The 22,986-nt window shown below is 40.3% G+C and overlaps 1 protein-coding gene across 1 annotated transcript in view; it reads right to left on the minus strand.

Annotated features, from left to right (window-relative positions):
- Nucleotides 1-22,986, minus strand: part of UNC5D (unc-5 netrin receptor D) — a 226,256-nt gene that overhangs the window by 180,945 nt on the left and 22,325 nt on the right. The window contains exon 4 of the mRNA XM_005864024.2: nt 2,048-2,151. Coding sequence (XP_005864086.2) covers nt 2,048-2,151 — 104 coding nt within the window. The remainder of the gene's footprint in view (nt 1-2,047; nt 2,152-22,986) is intronic.

The raw sequence follows: 22,986 nt of genomic DNA on the forward strand, positions 1-22,986 counted from the left end.
AGTGAGGAGGCCAGTGTGGCTATAAGGAGGTCAGATGAAGAGTAGCAGAAGATGAGGTCAGAGAGAGCAGCAGGCCAGATTACATTAGACCACATAAGGCACCAGGAGAACAGAGACTTTTACCCTGAATGCTTCGAGGAGCTGTTTAAAGATTTTAAACACAGTTAGCCCTTAAATGGCTGCAAGACCTTTGGTAGGTCATTGATCTGAGCATCAGTTTTCTTGCCTTTAAAATTCAAAGGCTGTGCCAGGTAAATATCAAAGTTGTCTTCCAGCTGTAAAAATTGATCCCTAGACATGTGAGAATGTTAGGTTCCCACAGGCAGGTAGCTAATAAAAACGTGACCTTTCTCCCCATCTCTCTGCTAAAGTTGACAGCGGTGACCCGGCTGAGGCTTGGAAGGAAGCCTGGCTGTTTGCGCAGCCAGTGTGACATAGGCGAGACATTTTTATGCATGAGCGTTTGGGAACGGGGATTTTGAGAGATGGGTAGTGACTGTAGTGAACTGCTGATGCCCAAATTAGACTCCCAGGAGCGCTTAGGGCAGTGGTTCTCAACCTTGGCTGCACATTAGAATCACCTGGGAATCTTTTTAAAATCCTGATTTCTGGGTCTTATCCTCTGGAAATTCTGTTTCTTTGTTACTAATGCTGTGGCCTCACCCCATAACAAAAAAACACACAGAATTTCCGGAGGATGAGGCCCAGAAATCAGCATTTTAAAAAGATTCCCAGGTGATTCTAATGTGCAGCCAAGGTTGAGAACCACTGGCTTAGGGTGTCCCTTAAATGAGGCTGACACGTTCACCTGTGCACCGAACGCCCTGCTGCCTGGCACCTGCTCAGGAACAAGGTGGTGGCAAAGAAAAAAACAATCAAATATCTTTCTCTTTCACATTAAATAAAAATCTAAAAAAAAATAATAAGCATTTTCCTTTCTAATCATTTCAAATCATGCATGGAATATTCGCTTTAATGTTCAAGTCCATTTGCTTCATTTCGCTGAACCATTAGAACCTTGAACAGTGTCCGCCCAGCACACTTTCTGTCTACTTAGGCCAGTGTGTGTGTCTTTTCACTCCCCTTTATTTTTTGTGCTCCTTCGTCTGCTCAACTATGAAATCCCACAGCAACTTTAGCTAAAACGTGAAGCAGAGGCTCCTTTTGTTTTCTTTTGTTTATTTGACTTTTTAGAATACCTCTTCTTCTCAGTGAATAAACCAGAGCTCAAAGGACAGACCCCGCTTCCCAGAGAAAAGCCCCGCTGTGCAATGCTCACTCAGGCCATGTTTATAGACTTGCAGGTCTACTAAGCGTTCCTGGTATTTCTGACTCGCCAAGCCTCTGCCAACACTGCCTTAGGAACTGTATTACTAGCCTCTCAGAACATCTTTAACAGTGACTGGAAGGTTCAGGAAGCCTTCCTGTTATCAGAGTGTCCTATTGCTGACAATTATATCCAAAGAATATGGCAGAAAGGCTAGAAAACATGCAAAAAATAAAATCCACAGGGACTCTAGATGCCTCACTGAGAAGAAAGAATAACACATTGGAGTTGTGTGGCTTCAGCCCCTATTACATCATGTGAGCATAGTGCCCGAAACCTAAGGAAGGCTCACGGATGTTCCATGAGCCAGGGAAGAATGAACACACGCAAACACCGCAGAACGTGGACACTCCTTCCCTGGACACTCACTCACATGGCCTTGCTGGTTACAGCTCAGATTGGTCCATAAACCATGTGCACATCAGCGTGCCCCAGGTGACTGGCGGAGGACACAGAGGGTGCCACCTACAGGATCGGCGGCCACCAAAGCAAGAACACGACCAGATCCTACCCAGGCTGCCTAGCAAGAGCTTAGTGTCCACAAGAAAGTAGACGAGAGGCAATTTCCTCTTCCAACTTAGTGCCCTCACTATTTCTTCACCAGCTTTATCATTTGGGTCCAGAGGGCAAGGATGCCAGGCACAGGCTTTCACTCCACACGATGAGCACACAGGACTCTGCCCTCCCTCTTGGGAACAGGCCTGTCCCGGTGCCTCTCACCTCGGCAGCGGGAACTCCCTCCGGCGGCCGGCAGTGCAGCACAATCATGCCTTCGATGGGAACCTCCCTTCCCTGTGGGTCTTGTTCGAAGTTCTTCCGTAAATCTGCAAAGAAGTGGGAGATATAGGACACTTAGCTCCAGGGCCGGAAGTACTCACATTTGCTCCAAATACAGTAAAATCGTGAGCTTACTGTCACGACCTAGATACACACACACACACAAAACCCATTGTTACAGGAGTTCCAGAATGCGAGAATCATTTCCCCAAATATGCACAAGCACATTTAAAATAAACCTTAACAAAACTGTGCTTAATGCTCGATATTGATGAGAGGATAAAAGATTTACTGGGGAGCCGGAAAAACAAAACTCATTTCATGAGTCTTTGCCAGCATTATCTGCTTAGCAACACTTGGCCCAATAAATTGCCATCCACAGCTATTATGCAGCTGAGATGTGTGTGATATTTTTTTTATTAACTAAAGAATACATTATTAATCTATAACCTCTGGCATTTCCTTAACCCTCTAGGGGGCTCTAGAAGATGATAATAGAGTGCGATTACCTATTAGGTTTTTATTTGTAACCATGGAGAAGGGGCCACATTGAACCACAATAAAATCTATAATCCAGCCAACCAAACACATAATTAAAAATGCAGTGCCCTCTATTCAAACACAAGTGCTGGGTATCTGTGTAGTGCCCTTCACGGAGGCTCCAGGCACTCTGCAAACAAGCGGCACTGCTAACCTTTACGCGCGGAAGGGAGACGCGTGGAGAGGTTAATTGGCTGGCCAGCGGTCACAGAGCATCGCTGCCAGTGAGAAGTTCACCGAGCTTCCGGACATGCGGTCTGACTGCGCACCCGCAAAGCTTTCTCAGGGAAAAGGACACATGGGCAGTTCAGAAAGAGCTTCATTTGCATGGCTTTCCACTTGAGCAGATGCTTCACGAACAACAGGGGGACTTGACCTTTGCTTCCATCGAGGTGTCATAACAACACTTGAACGGTTTTACAGCACCAGCTGAATTCTTGCAGTCACTTGAAAGCCCGGCAGAGGAGCGCACAGACAGTTTTACAAGTCCTTCTCCATGTAAATGATCCCCCCTCCCTCCCTGACAATGTATTTTTTTCTTCAATTGAGTATCTCAAATTACAGGCTGTGGATTTATTGATTTAATTTTCTTCAGTGCTTACAATAACATGAAATATGTTCCCTGTAAAGAGCGGAGCTCCAGAATCAGTTACATCTTTATAAATTTTATAAATACATTAAACTTGCTTTTAGCAAGTCAAAAACACGCGATGAATAACAAGCACAGCAATCCATGTATTCACTTGCTTTTGAATTTTACTCTTAATGTTTTCCCTCCCAGAGGCAACCGATGTCTTCAGTCAGTGGTGCTGTATATGCCGAGATCTGCATGAGTGTATAGGAGGCAAAGGATCCTCAAAAAGGCTTGTATTGCAGGCAGATGACAGGATCCATCTTCTTATTTCTCTGTTGTCCCCAAATGGTAAGGCCAGCTTCCTTCTGTTGAAGATCCGTATATTGTCACAGCCTTTATGATTCAGAATTTCTGGTTTTAAGTGTGATGAAGGTCACATAACTGATGACAAAACTGTGAATGAAGGGATTGTGCGTAAACTCCAGATTTAAAAAAAATCTCACATTTCCTCCACAATCTTACCACAAACTCTCCTTTGCTCTCCCAACAAGAGGTCTTTGAGTCAAAAATCCCTTTTCCACATGACTCATTGATTTATCAGAAATATATAGAAATTAGTCGAAATTAGAGAGAGTGAGTGACACAAGACATCAGTTTGCTAATGGAAAGGGTTGTGTTTTTATGACGAATTTTGTATGCTGTGTTTGTCACTTTTTTCTTTTCTTTGATTGCATGATTTCTTAAAGGAAGCCTTGCTCAGGGGTGCTAAATAAAGATTGCAGGTTGACAAAGCCAGGTAATCTGTAATCAACCAGATGAAGCACAGAAAACCAATCGTTCAATGAACAGATAATGACTAGTAAATATGAATATAAAAAGGAAAACCCTGTATTGACTCTGGGATATAGGAAAGGGTATTATCTATAAACAAGAAACTTTGAGACCTCTCTAGTAGATCAATCCTATACAACCAAGATCATCTAAAGAAAGGATCTACCCAACTTCTGCTCTTCCCAATTGACTTTTGAAATAACTGGAAGAGTTCCAACAAGAAGCATATCAACACCTCTCAATGTGGAGATTCAAAGATTAAATGGAGTAGGGGGTTAGAGAACAACCGGGGTGTCATATATCTGGTCCAGCTCCTAACAGGCAGCCATTCAGGAACCAGATATCACACCAAGTAAAAACCCCAAGTATCATGAAGGCCTGGCCTGCACCTAACACTGGTGGCAGGGACACCGACATTCTGGACTCCCAAAGAGGGCAAATATACCTGACAAATTTCAGCTAGATACTGAATATAGTACAAATTATGGAAATAAACTCTTAGACTCAGAGGTAAATGCTTCCAACCCTCCCTCTGATTCCCACCAAAGGTCACCCAACCGAATTGGCTTCTGAATTGGCAAACCAAAGACTTCTATCACCTATGTTACTGGTACTTTCAAGGCTTGAAAGATTCAGATGGGAACCTATGCAATAGCACAGAAAACATCCCAAGCTGCATAAAAAGGATTATAATACAATGAAGGAGACAGCCGGGCCATCATGTCTCAGTGGTTGAGCACTGACCTATGAACCAGGAGGTCAGGGTTCAATTCCCGGTCAAGGCACATGCCTGGGTTTAGGGCTGGATCCCCAGTGGGGGATGTGCAGGAGGCAGCTGAGCAATGATATTCTCTCTCATCATTGATGTTTCTATCTCTCTCTCCCTCTTCCTTCCTCTCTGAACTCAATAAAAATATATTTTTAAAAAATGAAGGACACAATTCATAGAACTGAAATTATGGCTTCCTCTTAAGATACAGAACAAGAGACATTTTAGATAACTTGTAATTTAAGTTCTTTAAAGTTAAAAGGAAATAGCAACTGAGAATCTAGAATAGGGAGTTATAAATAGGATAACATCTGACATCAAGGAAATTGACACTATGTAGGAAGAAATATACAATCAAAACTGCTGAATTAGTAATATATCTATCACAGAGGCAGTAAACAGCATGCTGAATATTGCAGAAATCCGAACTAATGACACAGACCCAGGTGTAAAACATAGCACAACAGTTGTTTTAACAGAAAATATTAATGTAAATAATTGGGGAAATAAAAAGGTAAAAGGGGAACTATAGGAAGCAGGTCCCACCCTCCTCAAAGGGGGGAATGCAGGAACAAAGGGTGAGGTTGGGATTATAGCATTTTGAAGCTTAGAGAGATATCAAATGTCCAAGGAGAGGACAGTGAGTTCTGGTGCCTCAGGACTTAAAGAGTCACGACCCAGACCTCCGGAGAAGGACTGCTCACCAGACTAGTGCTGGCATCTCTAAGGGGCATCATTAAGCTGGTTCTGGAAGCACATGAAAAAAAAAAAGCTGGAAATAAGAATCAACTGCCACTTCCCAGATGAAGAAATTCCGCTAGGATGATGCTGACAGGGACAAAACAATGAGCAGGAAGAAGTATCCTTGCCTTCCTCTTCCTCTGGCCAGTCTCCTCTGGTGCTCCTATTGGTGGATCTGGCTAGGGAGTCCCAGCCCAAGCATCACAAATTATGAACCAATGGTTAGAGAGATGGGAGGCAATGGCCTTGGAACCAAGAAATTCCAGTTTAGGAAATTCCCTCTAGTACAGATCTTATAATTGCTTACCCCATTTGTTTTCCTCACTAGATCTGGTTCTATGAAGGTGGATTTATGTCTGAAATGCTCCCCCTTAAATCCTCAGTGCCTATTGAACATCAGGTACAGAGCAGGTCCTTAACAAATACATGTTGAATAAGTAAGCTAAGAGAAAAATAGTACAATGTTAATGATGAAAAAAAGATGAAATAAATAACAAGAGATAATGCTGCGATAGAGAAATGCAATTGAATATAATAGGAATTTTAGAAGACAATAAGCTGAAAGAAATGATAATCAATACAATCATAATAATTATTCCTTAAGCTAAAAAAAAGACTTGTGTTTTCAAAAGAGGATTGGATACATGGCAAAATCATTTTAAAAAGAAAAAAGATTCTAGATATGTCATAGTTAAAAATTTGAATTTTGACATAATTAAGGAAATTTTAAATAATTATTTTACAAGTTTATTTGTAGTAAATAAGCTGAAATACCTAAAACTTTTATGAATAGGAAGAATTAACATTGTTAAAATTTCCATGCTACCCAAAGCCATGTATAGATTCAATGCAATCTCTATCAAAATTTCATTTTTTCACAGAAATTTTAAAAAATCCTAAAATTCACACATGAAATCCCCAAAAGACCCTGAGGAGCAAAAGCAACCTTGAGAAAAAACAAAGCTGAAAGCTTCACACTTCCTGATTTCAAACTTTACTACAAAGGCTTAGTAATCAAAAGAGTATGGTACTGGCACAGAAACAATATAGACCAATGAAACAGGATTAAGAGTCCAGAAATTAACCATCAAATATACAATCAAGTAATATTTGACAAGGGGACCAAGTATATTAAATAAGTAAAGGGTTGTCTCTTCAATAAATTATGCTGGAAAAGCTGGATAGTCATATGCAAAACAATGAAATTGGGCCCCTAGCTTACACCATTCATAAAAATTAACTCAAAATGAATTAAAGGCTTAACTGTAAGAACTAAAACCATAAACCGCATAGAAGAAAACATAGGGGAAAAGCTCTTTAACATTGGTTTTTATACCAAATGCATAAGGAACAAAAGCACAAATAAAGAAGTATGACTAAATCAAATTAAAAAGTTTCTGTGCAGCAAGAGAAATTACCAACAAAGTGAAAAGGCAACCTACAAAATGGAAGAAAGTATTTGCAAACCATATGTCTGATAAAAGGTTAATATCCAAAATATATAAGGAACACATTCAACTCAATAGGCAAAATACAAACAATCTGGGGGTGGGGGTTGGGGGGCAGGACGGGAAGAAAAGGGTAAAGGACCTGAATAGACATTTTATCAAAATACAAATGACCAATAGGTACATGGAAAGGTGCTCAACATCAGTAATCTTCAGAGAAATGCAAATCAAATCCACAGTTAGATATCACTTCACTCCTGTTAGAATGTCTATTACCCAAAAGACCAGAGATAAGTGCTGGTGAGGATGTAGAGGACAAAGAACTCTTATGCGCTTTTGGTGGAAATATAAGTTGGTGCAGTCACTTTGAAAAACAGCATGAAAGTTTCTTAAAAGTTTAAAATCGAACAACCATATGATCCAGCAACCCCTTTTCTGAGTATGTACCTGAAGGAAATAAAATCGCTACCTTAAAGAGATACCTGCACCTCTATGTTGAGGCATTCTTTACAAACATGGAAACAACCTAAGTGTCCATAGATGGATGAAAATGTCACACACACACAAACACACACACACACACACACACACACACACACACACACAGATATTACTTAGTACTATTTGCCACACATAGATGAACCTTAAGGGCATATGCTAGGTGAAATAAGTCAGAGAAAGGCAAATATTGTATGATCTCATGTCTGTGTGGAAGCTGAAAAAGCCGAATTACTAGAAACAAGGAGTAAATTGGTGGCTGCCAGGGGCTGGGAGGTAAGGGAAATGGGAGATGTTGGTCCAGTTATAAGATAAATAAGTTTTGGGGACCTAACATATAGCATGGTGACTATACTTAATAATACTGTATTAAATGCTTGAAAGTTACTAAGAGAGTCAATTTAATTTAATTTTTTTTTTACTCCTCATTCCAGGGTAAGTTTTTATTTATTTTAGAGAGAGGAAAGGGGAGGGAGAGATCAAGGGAGAGAGAAGAGAGGTAGAAAGAGAGAGAGAGAGAGAGAGAGAGACCAATGTGAGAGTTACATTGATAGGTTGCCTCCCCTACAAGCCTGACCAGGGATCAAACCTATAACCTGGGTATGTGCCCTGACTAGGAATCGAACCCACAACCTTTTTTGGTGTATGGGATGATGTTCCAACCAACAAAGCCACCAGGCCAGGGCCAAGAGAGTAAATTTTAAATGTTCTCACTACAAAAAAAAAGTAAGTATGTGATGTAATGGTTGTGTTAACTAACCTCATTTTGGTAATCATTTCACAATATAAACATATACCAAATCATCATAGTGCATACTTTAAAGTTATATAATGTTATTTGTCAAATATATCTCAATATGTTTTTTTTAAAAAAGTAACTGACAATGAAAAAATAATCAGGCTATGACTAGAATTTTTCCCTAGAACTCTGGTGTACCAGAGTATAATTAATCAAATCTGTTTTTGTTTTTTAGGAGAAAAACATAGGTACTAATTTTTTATTCCCAAAGAAGCTATTATTCATGAGCAAACTGACAACAATTTCAGACATGATTGAGCCAAGTGATTTTAATCAGCTCATACCCTTCCTGAAAACATTACCTTTTTAAATAAAATAAATAATGAATAGACATGCAAAACAATGAATTAAGTAATTGGAAGTTGGGTTTTTATAAAATCTGGCAGTGGGCAATTAAAACCACTTAATTATAAATTTAAATACCTTTTGTAATATAAAAAAAGTTCATGTAATTATCCAAAACCTCTGGAAAGAGAAATGCATAACATATCATAAGCATGCATAATAACTAACCTATAATAATAAAAGCATAATATGCTAATTAGACCGGACGGCCGAATGACCTTCCAGATGACCTTCCGGACGAAGCCGGGGCTGTGAGGCTTGAGGCAGCCACTGCAGCTGTGAGGGCTGAGCCCCTTGCAGGAATATCGTGCATCGGGCCTCTAGTGAACAATGAACATTTAAATAGGTCATGTGTCCCAGAAATTCACTAGGCAGGACTGCAAACCATGGAAGAGGGTGGGGGCTGGAGCCGGAGTATCTAATTGAATCCTGTCTATTCAGGTCCTTACTACCACCTGGATAAGTATCTTTATCTCTCTTTGCCTCAGTTTCCTCATCTAAAAAATGAGAATAATAATTCCTTTTATAGTTTTTTTGTGTGTGTGAAAATGAAATGCCAATACATGTAAAATCCTTTCAAGAGCACTGGAAGCATAACAGGACAAAACGACAGCAGCATTAAAATATGTGTTGGATCTTAGGATGGGGAAGACCTTTCTAAACCTAAAACTGAAGGAAGAACAAATACTTAAGAAAAGTAATGATTGATAGATAATATTTTGTCAAAATTAAAAATCGGTTTCATCTAAAACATTATAAGCAAAATTGTAGGCAGAGGCTTAATAACTTTAATATAGAAAGGACACTTGTAAAGGACAGTGAGAAGAATAAATACCCTAAAATAAAATGGCAAAGGGGCACGAAAACAGAATTTACAAAAGAAGAAACACAAATGGCTAAGGAAGATATTTAGAAGGACCACTATCACTATTTATTAAAGAAACATTATCTTTTTTACATCAATTAGAAAACCATTAATATGTCCCTCTACTTATCCAAACAGGGTTTGTAGCTTCTAGACTCAAGAGACCACATACTGTATAATTCTATTTATTTTTTTAATATAGTTTTATTGATTTCAGAGAGGAAGGGAGAGGGAGAGATAGAAACATCAATGATGAGAGAGAGGAGGCCCCCCCCCCCACTGGGGATCAAGCCCACAACCCGGGCATGTGCCCTTGACCAGAATCGAACCCAGGACCCGTGAGTCCACAGGCCAATGCTCTACCCACTGAGCCAAACTGACTAGGGCTTTATGATTCCATTTAAATAAAATGTTTATACCAGGTGAATCCATAGAGCCAGAAAGTGGATTGGTGATTACTCAGGGCTGTAGGTGGGTGTGGGGTAAGAGGCATTCAAAACGGTTTCCTTTTTTTTTTGGTGTGATGCAAGTGCCCCAAATTTGACACTGGCAATGGTTGCACAACTCTGAGAATACCCTAAAAACTGTTAAATTGTACACTTGAAATAGGTGAATTTAATACCGGTATTATAGATTATATCTCAATAAATCTACTATTTAAAAATTCATTTATATTATTTAATAACTAGAGGCCCCGTGCATAAATTCATGCACGAATGAGGTATGGCCACCTGGGGGAGGGGGCGCGATTGGGAGCGGGGCTGGCCAGGGGAAGGGGTCGCAGGCAGTTGGCAGGGGCAGTTGGTCCCCTGGTCAAACTCCTGGTTGAACTCCCAGTTGAGGGGACAATTTGTATATTAGCCTTTATTATATAGGATTTACTCTTGAAAAAAATTTTAAGACAACGATTAGATAGCTACATAACAAATGTAGTATAGTGATTTTGCTCAAATCTTCATTTATGATGCTGAACAATTGCTAACAATCTAAGTATTTAATAATATAGGAATAGTTAATAGATTTTGGTGATTTCATATAATGGAATACCATGCAGACATTACAAATGATATGAACTATTATTACAACAATGACCAAAGTGAATGGACAGAAAATAATGCTGAGTGCAAAAAGCTAATCCCCCAAACTTACATACCATATGATTTAATTTTTATATATCACTAGAGGCCCAGTGCACGAATTCATGCACCAGTGGGGTCCCTCAACCTGGCCTGCGGAATCGGGCTGAAACCAGCTCTCCGACATCCCCTGAGGGGTCCCAGATTGTGAGAGGGCTCAGGCCAGGCTGAGGGACCCCACCGGTGCACGATCAGGGCTGGGTAAGGATGCAGGAGGTTGACCAGCCAGGGAGGGACCATGGGAAGGCTCAGTCCTGATCAGACAGACCCCAGTAGCACACTAACCTACCGGTTGGAGCCTCTGCCCCCTAGTGGTCAGTGCACATCATAGCGACTGGTCGACCAGTCAACTGTCTGCCCCCTGATGTTCAGTGCACATCATAGCGAACGGTTGAGTGGTCTTAGCATATCATTAGCATATTACACTTTGATTAGTTAAATGGATGACTGGACAACTGGACACTTAGCATATTAGGCTTTTATTATATAGGATTATTTAAATGACAACAATGTAGATATGAACAGCAAATGGTTATTGGGAGATTAAAGAAGGGGAAAAGGCTGGAGGGAAGTGGATATGCCCATAAATGGGCAACATGAAAGATTATTTAAAATGATATAAATGTTCTCTATCTTGACTCTGTCCATGTCAATATCCCAGTTGTTATATTACTACAGTTTTACAAGTTATTACCATTTGGGGAACTGGCTAAGGGTACACAGGTTCTTTTTATTACTTCTTGCAACTGAACGTGTCTGCAATTATCTCAAAATTAAAAATTTAACTAAAAAAAGAATATTTAAAAGTTTGCAAGTAAATGTTTGAATATAAAATAGTTTGTAGTGAATGAGCTCTATCTTTAATATATTTTTAGTAAGTAAGAACTGTCTTCCTTCAAATGCAGCAATTATATCTTTACAGAATGTATGTACTCCCCTTCCTCCCCCCCACAATAGGTACATCTTCATTAAAAACTGGTTTCTGCCGGTAGCCATTCTCTTAATTTACCATTAGTTTTCAGTAAATGTGCCACAGCCTCCTACATTCACTCAGCTGCCAGGCAGTGGGGGTGCATTACTGAACTTGACATAGACCATTCTAGCCCTCCCACAGCATATGTCTCAGCAGGGAGGATAGACATTAAACAAGTGATTATGAGGTATATAGATGAGTGAGGAGATAGAGGGGGAGAAAGTTCTCTAAAAATGCATCGCAGTGGGACTTACCTTACTAAATCTAGTGAGTGATTCCAGGAAAAGATTCTCAGAGAAAATTATAAGTAAGCAGAGACAGAGCAACTCACAGGCCTACATAATACACACCAGACCTCATTTATTGTTTCGATCAGACTTTTACTGGCTTATTTTTAAAAAAGAAAAAATCTTTATGCTCTCTTGTTCCTTTCTTGCAAGTCTCTGCAAAATGCTTGCCTATCTACCTCTCTTCCCATAAGTTATCACACCACATAAGGGCACTCTTTTATTAGACTTGGTCTTCTATTCATATATACTGTGAGGGTGGAATATAAATAGATCTCACTTATAATCATGCTCACATGGTCTATGGGAGGGAGAAAAATAATAGTTGTCACATTGTTTGGTATAAGGAGACTCAACCGAACTGTACACATACACATCAAGATTGATGATTTAAAGATTTTAAAATAGCAACTGGTGTGGGATTACTATATATATTATAGGAAAAGCCCTACAGAGAAATCTCTCAACATTTCAAAGATCTGCAACTGGATGATTATGGGTATATCAATCATCTTCTTCATTTCTTTCTGTAGTTTCCAAAACTTCTGGGATGAACATGCATTACTTTTATAAGCAGTAAAAATCAATGTTCAAAAAAATTTCTTTCCTATTAGCTCCTGAGATCCTCTTAACTAGACCAAACTGAGTCAGAAGCGAGGGAGGAAATATATTGTGTTTGGCTTTTATTATACAAGTTTCACTCCTACAATGTCTATTAAAGAAGGAAGCAAGAAGCACTGTATTTTTAAATCTTCAGTGAATTCCAAAATATTCTCCTTTAATTTAATTTTCATCATGGGAATCTATGCACGAGGACACCCTTTTTCAACTGCTTTGTTGATTGCCTTGCCTCTAGTACTGGTAAGGGTATGTAGTAATCACTTATTAGTAAATGCTGACTGAATGAGTGAGACTCCATTTCAATTCATCTGAATATGTATTCTAAACCCATATACAACGAAGTCTCCAAGAGTTAAGATGATTAGGAAAAGCAAACAGGTGAATGGATAAATGTACTATAGTGATGTGAAAGTAACACACATTCATCCACTCACCTTCGCACCTGTGAGTGTGTGTGTTCGAATGACACTGACAAACATCAGCCCTGGCCCATTTGGAGCATCACCCTGTCTACTTCTGCTCTTTCTCCATCTCTCCGCCCTCATCAACTCTGCAGTAGAATGCCAACACGGCCAAAATAACTGGAAGCAAAAATATCAGAAGGGAAGAGGAGGGAAAGGTGATGGAGCCAGGCACTTGGCTAACTTGTAAATCACGTAATCAGCAACAGGATCACTCAGAGTCAGCAGCACCTGCCAGTAAGTCGTGCATTTGGGGCTAGAACATGGGAAGCAGCAGCCTCCCTTTCCTCACCCTATGCCCTATTTGGCCTTTTTCTAATTTTCCTTTCATGCTACCATGTTAGAAAAGTCATTGTAGCACAAGAAAATCAATAAAAATTCAATTGCGAATAATAGTTCTTTGCAGCTCAGCAACACTAGGGAGTTATTGGCTCATTCAATGTTCTGGCTGTTAATGCAATGAAATAAAAATAATTTACTCATTCAAACCAAATCAGCCAGTGAAAAATCATAGTCTTTTTTTAAAAAATAGACATGGTCATAGTCATTTAAGATTGCAAGAGGATGGTACAGTGTCCCATTAGTGTCCAACTACAATGGTATTCAAATTAGCTTTGAATCTTCCCCACCCATGTTTTTTTCTGAAGAAACAACAAGCCACATTTGTCATACATAAAAGGAATTTGTAACTTAGCCAAATACAGATCAATTGTAATGAAAGGGCTGGTTCAAACGCAGAACAGATGGATGCCAGCAAAATGAAAGTCAAGGTCTGGTGCCCTCATTTGGTTCTGCCTCAGTCTCCAGCCCTAGATGGTTATGGCCTGAGAAGTCAGCTACTCACATTAGTTCCCAAAGGAAGCATAGAAAAGGCTTCCTGTCAGGTCAGTGCTTTCCTAGATAACAGTGTTCTTATATTTGGCACATTATCTATGCCTCTCTTGCCAGCCCGGCTTAAACCCTCTGCCTTGCTTAGATCTATGAATTCTTCAGATTTCTTAACCCAGTGATCCATATTAAGACTCTGCTGCTCTTATCTGTCATTTCATGTCTTTGCTGTGGATCTTCTAGTTCTGATCTCGCCAGTCTCCTTGAAAGAAACTCACACCGAAGCACAATTTCATGTGTAGATTCCCATATGTCAGGGGTGTACAGGTGACATCTGTTAATTCCTAAGATTTCTGAATATAGCAGAAGTAACTCCTGCTGAGTAAATCTTGCTGCAATAGGAAGAAAAGACATCATTGGTCCTAGTTGAATTGAGTGGGCCTCTTCATGTTCCCCTTGACCTCACCTTGATACCAGGTAATGAGCAGGATCTACGAAAGCAAGGAGTTGGGCTGTAGCCAGCACTCCTGTCAGGCAGAGGCTCCTGCAGGCTGTTTTCAGGGCCCTGGAATAGCCTGAGAACATTGTTAGACCACCATCCCCATCTCCGTGATCTGTAATTTCTCTGCGGTTATCAATCAATCATTTTATAACTAGCACTGTGTGACATTAGTCCTTCCACAACAAGCAGCACAGTGAGTCAGGCAACAATGATGTTGCAAAGGGAGTATCCAGCAGCAGGGATGCATGGTAATGGGCAGAAACAGCTGCAATTTTACAAAATGCTTGAGCACTAATTTGACCTGCCCTCAGTTGACCTATTCCCTTATTACATTCCACTGTATTTGGTCGCTTTTGTTTACAACGACATGCAAAAAATTCATTCATATCCCCCAAATTGAAAATGTATTAAAAATCAGGAGGACGACAATCTTAATTATAGTCCAGGACTGATTGGAAACCAAGAAAGACCACAGACCAGGCTTGAAAAAGAGAGTAAAGATCACAAAACAAGCAGGCCTTAAAGAGACTGTACCATGGCCTGATGAGGGGATGAAGAAATCCAGTGTCATTTCCATTAACTGGGTGGTTTCATAGTTTTTAGCACAGATGTTGCTTCTCTTACTTTTGTTCCTCCTGAACAATTGCCTCTCACTCTGTGCTGTCTTAATGGCTTCTGCTTTTACTCATGGCTTCTGATAGTTCAGGGTCATTGCTACCTGCTTCTTCATCTGTCTTTTTTCCTTCTGTTGCCACTATCAATGGCAGATTCTCTTTCAGGATCAAGTTATCCTCAGAGGAGCAATAATCTACAAGCACATAGTCACTTTATCCTTCTTGAGTCTATTCACATGCAGCTAACCTGCCTATGTGTACATTCTTGGACCCATGAACATGACAGTGGGCACAACATGGCCACCTATATCTCAGAAGCCACTCAGCACCAATTCTTCCTGCAGGAACTATGGGTGAGAACTCCATATATGGAAACCACTCTTGGGGTAAGATTTGTGGGGTTTGCTTTGTCTCCAAGTTCCATAAAAGGCACCTTTTGTGCATTGATTACATTGACTTGGCTGTGTCAATACATCAAGGACAGCTGAAGCTTGACCTAAATAGCAGATCTCAACAACCTTCAACAGGGAACAGTTATTGGGTGAAAAATCCAAAATTCTCTGCTCCCTTGTTCTTAAGGCTTTAAATCAAATTAAAAGAAAGTCAATAACTCACATTTTGGATCTTTACATCGTTTTCTACTGAAAGGTATAGGGGCAGAATATCCATAGCTCCACATTCTATATTTTTGTATTATTGCTCTACTTACTGTGCTAATGGGAATATTGACTCTTGTTTGAATGCAGAAATAGCTACTGAAACAAAGTACTTGTGATGTATATTTTTTTTGTTAAAGTGAAGCCCCAGAAACCATTGTCTAGACCAGGCTGCTCAGTTGTCCAAAAGCATATAGAAAGATTACACTGTTCGTCTTCCTACTTTCTGGATTCCTATCCATGATGTTGGTTAAACCCCACACCCCCTACAAAAGCACCAGAGCATATGTGCAGCTCAGCATCCTGATGAACACTTGAATGCAAAAAGAATTCAATGGTTGATGGGATTGACTCGAGGGCCACAAAGGGTTCTTAAACTAAACCGGAGGGCTGGAACAAAAGCATGGATGGAGTGTTTGTGTGAACTAATATAAATTCAAAGTAAACATCATTACATAAAAGGATACAGTCTTTTTTTTTTTTTTTAGTTTTATTCATTTCAAAAGGGCCGGATCCGGCCCGCGGGCCGTAGTTTGCCCACGGCTGGGATAGAGAGTTTCAAAAACAACACAGGCATGAAGAATCATTCCTGACTTTCCTCAGCACTCTCCCAGCCCTCCACAGGAAATTAGAAGGTTATGAACTAGCAAGGAATTTAAAAGAAATGACCTAAAAATAAACTTAAGCTTTAATACTCACCACCTCATTATAATTCAGTATTAGTGCTGCAGAGCGATAGGGCCAGGGAAAAGGAAGGGGAGAAAGAGTAAAAAATAAAAAACAACCAGCAACAAAAAGCCATATATTTTTTGAATTATACTGTTAGTTTTATTGATCCTCCCCCCAATCCACCTTTGACCCAGGCCTCCCTGAAGCCAGAAGGTGTAGCCAAGTGTCTTAAGCATGTGGATTATGGGATATGCCGCCGAACATCCAGCATGCCTGCCTCCTGCTTGGCTGCATAGAGCAATTGAAGGTAAGCTGCATTTTCTCTGACCTTCAATCAATCTTTCCAAAAGGATCTAAGAGAACAGTTTAGCCAAAAGTTGGTCACTTTTTGGGTAATAAAATCCATAACAAATAATGCAGATAAAACTAAAGCTGACAGAAAGAATTGCCCATTCAGAGGTCTGGGGGATGCTTTTCAGAAAAAGAGAACAACACAAGACTCTGAAATAGGAACCAGCAGGGGTATTTGAGGAAGAAAAGAAGTCACTGGGGCTGGACAATGAAGGGGAGCATTGTGGTGCAGGGAAGGTACGAGGGGGCTGGGTAATTCCCAAGGGGCCAATGTCAAGAAGTTTGTATTTTTTTTTTTAAATAATCTTTCAGGCCACTGTGTGGAGAATAGATTTTAGATTTTAAGAAATGCAAGACTAGAAGCAGTAAGATTATCACAGTAGAGAAATAGCAATTGTTTGCACCAGATGGAGAGAAGTGGATACATTCAGAATATGTTTTGGAGTTGGAGTTGGCAGGACTTGATGCTGGTGGGATGTGACCGAAGGAAACCGAAGGAAACCTGGATTGTGACACCTAGGTCTTGTCGTGACATTCGGGACATTACCGAACCAGGAAAGGCTGGACTAAACACAGCTTCGCAGGAGAGTTGATGATATGAAAACCAAGAGAACTCTCTCTGGGAGATATTGCATTTGAGGTGCCTAGTAGATACCCAAGTGGATATTATCTCAGGTAGTCAGCGAGCAAAAAAATTGAGAGATAAGATGCAAGCTCAGGGCTGCAAATAATCAGCAGATAGGCAGTACCTCGAGCCATAGAGTGAAAAATTTCACCTAGGGAAAGTCTGTGGATTAAGGAGAGACGTAGAGAACCACAATATTTAGAGGTGGGAAGCAAGGGAAGAATCTGCACAGGAAACTAAATGTTGGTCATTGGAAAGGAGGAATACAGAAGACAGCAAAGTGACAAAACATTCCCATGACCCACTCCCAGCATTTGTGTTCCTAAGGTCAGAAAGATGGACAGCTTTTCTTAAATATTAAGAGCCCCACACATGATTTTCACATGCAGCAAGTTTTAGTCTATAATAGAGTGCAAAGCTAGTTACTTGAACCAAGAACTCAAATCCAGCTCTTCTTGATGCCATTGTCATAACCTGGTTATTATTTAACAGGAAAGGAGGAGAGGGAAGGCTAAATAATATAGGCGTGCCATTTATACAGCTCTGCCAAAAAAATTGCATTTAATACTCTCCAAGTCTGTTCCCTGCTGATTGATGAGGGAAGGGACTGGACAAAGGCAATTTAGACATATGCCCAGTAAGGTCTGAGCTTTCCCGTCAATCACACATGGAAGCGAGTCAGTGGGCAGAATAGGGTGACCACTGCCAGTGAGAAAACCTGAATATTTAAACTTCTAAACAAAGAAATGCACTCTCTTGGTTTTTACTCACTGGTGTGCTGGGTTACTGTGATTCCTGTTGCAGGGGGATGCACTCCCCAGCACCGACGTGGCTCACGGCCATGTGGGACTCCCACAATAGACTAATGGGCTTTAATTAGCTTGGATGCTGAACTACATCCGGTTGCAGGTTGCAACATGGAATGGAAGCTCTGGACACTGGCCTTGCTTTTGGCTCTCCTGGGACCCCAGTTATACATTTTTTTGGCTTAAGAAGTAGGGGGCTTTGCAACCCAAGGAATATAACTTCATGCAAATAAAGTCTTTTTCCACATTTTATTCTCCTGTAGGGACTTCTGAAAATTCTTATTTCAGTGGTACCCCAAGAACCTTAACCTCACTCCCATGAGCGAGGGAGGAATTTGATTGTCGGATAACATTCTGACATTTACTTCTGCACTCTTTCTACTGCTCCTATGAGCCCATCTAATCTACATGCTTGTAATAAATCACCATCTCTTCCTCAAACTCCAGCTACCATTCAAGCTTTTCTGCCTTCAGTCAAATTTTTGGAAATGGCTATCCATACCATCTCTGCTTTCTCATGTCCCAGTGATCCCTCTAGATCCTCTATAATCTCACTATGCTGCTTTGCCCAGGTCCATGGAGGCTTTCATGTTTCCAAATCTCATTGATCCTTCTCACTTCTTACCTTAATCTTATGGTGACAACGACACTACTGACCATTTATTCCGTTACGAAAACCTCTGGCCCCCCTCGGATCTCCCAGCACCCCTTCAACTTTTTCCCCTCAGTCTTTTTCATGGCTTCCCCTCTTTTTGCCCCCCCCTTAACCATTCACAGAGTTTCATGGGCCTGCTGCCCCTTCTCTCCTCACCAGCAGTTTGGGAGAATGTATAGTATGGGAAAACACCTTAAGCGATTCTGATAAAACCCTACATCTCCGACCTTCCTGATAAAGATCTACTATCCTAATGACTACCTACTTGGCAATGACTCTTGGTTCTGAGTTTGATGCTAATGCCTGGGCTTCAGGCTCAAAAATGCGACAGCATGATGAAACAGTTCACAGTTCATTCCGTGGGTAGTTCACACATACCATGATCAGAAACTGAACTCAGTATCTTGTTCTTCCACCTAGTTTCCTCTACTCTGTTCGTAATGTCATTAATGAATCATCTTCAATTCAGTCACTTAAGCCAAAAACAAACCTGGAGGAATTTCTAAATGCTTCCCTTCCCTTCCCTCAGCTCCACAGCCAAGCAGCCACAGGCACTTGATAATTTTACCTTCCTGGGACCTCAAATTTGCCACCTCCTCTTCAACCTACAACTGTCCCTGCAAAAGTTCAAGTCCCATCAGCGGCCTCATAGATGGGCACAAAGCTTCTTTGCCTTGAGTCTTGTTCCTCTGAAATCTCTCTGGCTGCGGTAAATGGAAGGGTGGGAGGCTTTGAAACTATGATCACATCACTGCCATCACCGCCCTGCTTATGACACTCCAGTGGCCCCAGACCACGTAAACTCTTACAGAATGCACACACCCTCCATAGTCCGACCCATCTACTTGCCCTGGTAGCCCCCTCTCCTTGTTTTCTCACGTAGATCCATGTAGTTCCCATACTGTTCCATCTTTCTGTGCTTTTACTCAAGCTCTCTCCTTAACCTACACATTCTTTAAAGTGGTAGCCCCCCTTCTTCCTTAGGAATTAGCTCAGAAAGTGCATCTTAGACCTCAATGATGAGTAAACTGTCCCTTTTGTGGGCTCCTAAAACACACTGTGCTTTCCATTAACCATGCTCAATTGAAAAGACTTGTTCATAAGTCTATCCCTTCACTAGGCTATAAACTCTTCAATGGGAGGGATGGAATTTTATTGTTGTGCTACCCAGGACATGGTGGGTAATTATTCACGGACGGTCGACACTTCCACCTCTAAGCACTCCCGCACCACTTAACAAATCTCCAGAATGCACACTCTTGACTTTACTTACTCTGATGGTCAGATATTAAACTGATTTAGAAATAATATCACCAGGCTCAAGAAGAAGTCCTCAAAGTTTAACAAAGATAAGTTTTGTTTTTGTTTTTCTGGCTTAACATCTGCTTGCATTAACTGTGAGAATGTTTCTTTAGTATAGAAAATGAAAGCTGAATTGAAGTAAAATCTACACCTTCTTCCATGATAAGCTTTCACTGAGATTTTTTATAGAAGTGGCCATTTTCCAGGAAGTTTAAAGTTTATTTTACCACAAAAATGGCAGGCTGAATTTAGTTGCAATTTCCTTAAAAGGTTGTGGCCATATTTCTGCAAATTCTTCTTGGTAAAATAATGGTTGGCAATAAATAACATGAAGGAAAATTATTTGGGGAAATTCTTTTCATCATCCACAGAAGAATATATCATAAAGCGATGTGATTCTACCTAGTAGTTCTCATCTTTAAGGTTGATGTACTCAATTGTGTACATGCTAAGCACAGGTAGCACAGTTTATATCAATTCCAAACAGATCATTCTACTCTGTTCACAGAATCACCGTTGTTTATAGTTCAGTGTTTTTCACACTTTCTACTGAAGTGCCCATATTGGCAGAGCGAAATAAATTCACATCCTCAAAGACATTTACAGGTAGAGCCTAAAAAGATGTGGCATGCACAAAATAAATGGCTTTGAAGTTCCAAGCTGCATCATCCCAATTCAAGAAAAGTTTGCATCCCACCTCACTCTGCACTCCTATTTATATTTTACAGAACTAAAGGGGATGATAATTGATGCTTCAGAAAAATGTACTGTGTCTATCTTGTGGCTTCTTATTTCCCAGAATACCCAGCAGTGTTCTACACGAGGCTAGCATTTTGAGAGATGTGTGTAGTTAAAATGGCCTATTATGTAAAATGCTTCTCAATTGAGGTCATTTCAGTGTTTTCCTGTGGTTAAATATACAGTAGAAATTTTTGGAAAGGATATCTACAGACTTCTCAGTTCATCACATCAGGAGACATGTGCTATGAATCTGCCCCATTGCTGATTATATCAACTCCAATCACTTGATTAAAGTGGTATACGGCAGGATTTTCTACTGCAACATTACTAACACCCCCTTTGTAATTTACAGTATATTGTGGATTATGTAAACATCCTGTTACTCCTGAAACTTTCATCCACTATGTTTAGCACCCATAATGCTTGTCTGAATCAATTTATATTATGATAGAGGCTAAATCATAATTTTCCTTTTCCTTCATTCCTTCTACATTTATTCATTTATTCTACTGTAAGCAAGAGCTCTGCCTTTCCCTCATTTATTTATTTACATATTCACCCATTCATTAATTTTAAAACACACACATATGAGTATAGAGTCATAGATTCTTTATCCCACACACCCCCAACCCTGATTCACTTTATTAAGCAATTCATGAATTGGGCAGCATCCCCTCTACCAGCTGTAAGGGCACTCCCCGATTCATGGATTCTTATTTAATGAGTTATAATACCTCACTATCACTTATTTTGATGGTCAAATTGTCCCAATTTGGTCAGCAGGAGGCCCTTCTAGGTGGCTGCTATTTCCTTTTTACATGTTCAAACTGAGGGACATTATGAAAAATAACTGACAATTACACTTTAGAAACTCGGTGCAATGAAGGACAAAGGAAGGCAGGGATTGTTTGGATTAAAGGAGGCTACAGAAACCTCTCCACTGGATGCAAGCCATGCTCTAGGATTTGTATTACTGTTATAAAGGACATTACTGAACAATCAATGAAAGGTGAATAAGGTCTTTAGATTACATAATAGTATTCTATTAATGTTAATTTCTTAATAGTTATGCTATAGTTATGTAAGCCATGCTCTAGGATTTTTGTTACTGTTACAAAGGACATTACTGAACAATCAATAAAATGTGAATAAGGTCTTTAGATTACGTAATAATATTCTCTTAATGTTAATTTCTTAATAGTTATGCTACAGTTATGTAAAAATACCTTTGTTTTCTTAAAGACACACACAATGAAGTATTTACGGAAAAAGAGTATCACGGCTGCAACGTAATCTTTAACAAGCCAAAATACAGACCACAATTGTCTATATTCAAGCGCATATGTAGATAAGCAGAGAAAGAGAGAGAATGCCTAAGCAAATGTGGTAAAATGTTAACATTTGAAGAATATCAGTAAAGGGTTTCAGGGAATCCGTTGCGTTATATTACAACTTTTCTGAAAACCTGAAATTATGTCAAAATAAAAATATATTTTAAAACTATATTAGTCCATACCTAGCCTACTCATCGAATGCAGTAATTCCTTCTAAGGTATCAACAACCAGACATACATCCCTATCTTGCCCACAGTTCCCAGGAGACTGTGGCCACGGGAGAATGTTCCATCACTCGGTATTTCTAGTTGCCAGCTTGACCCCAAATATGCCATGTTAAAACTTAGCTCCGGGGATGCTGCCTCCGACTTAGGAGCAAAATGGAATAATCCTGTCTCCAATTCTATGTGGAGTCAGTTTGAATGTGTCCCTCATCTTTCATGATATAAGTGAAACAATTTACTGAACTATCACCATGGCTGCCACATGCAGCCGGTTCCATGGACCAGTGTGGTTGCACAGGCCCCATTCTTGATTTAATGCTCTAATGTTGATGGCTTGAAACTCTTAATAATTTTTAAACAAGAGGCCCCACATTTTAATTTTGCACTCGGTACACAAATCATGTACCCAGGTCTACTACCACATGCCTATTTGGCACCTCTGTGTAAACTGGATCCCTGTTAGCACAAGGTGTGGCTAGGAAACAGCACCTATGTGCCAAGAAAAACTAGTTTCCTCCTTCGATGCTTATAACCACACTAGAGGCCCAGTGCACAAAAACTTGTGCACTGGTGGGGGGGCGGATGTCCCTCAGCCCCACTTGTGCCCTCTCACAGTCTGGGACCCCTCGGGAGATAACGACCTGCTGGCTTAGGCCTGCTCCTGGGTGGCAGAGGGCAGGCCCAAT

Source organism: Myotis brandtii, unplaced genomic scaffold (genome assembly GCF_000412655.1).
Source record: "Myotis brandtii unplaced genomic scaffold, ASM41265v1 scaffold185, whole genome shotgun sequence".
NCBI classification, from domain to species: domain Eukaryota; kingdom Metazoa; phylum Chordata; class Mammalia; order Chiroptera; family Vespertilionidae; genus Myotis; species Myotis brandtii.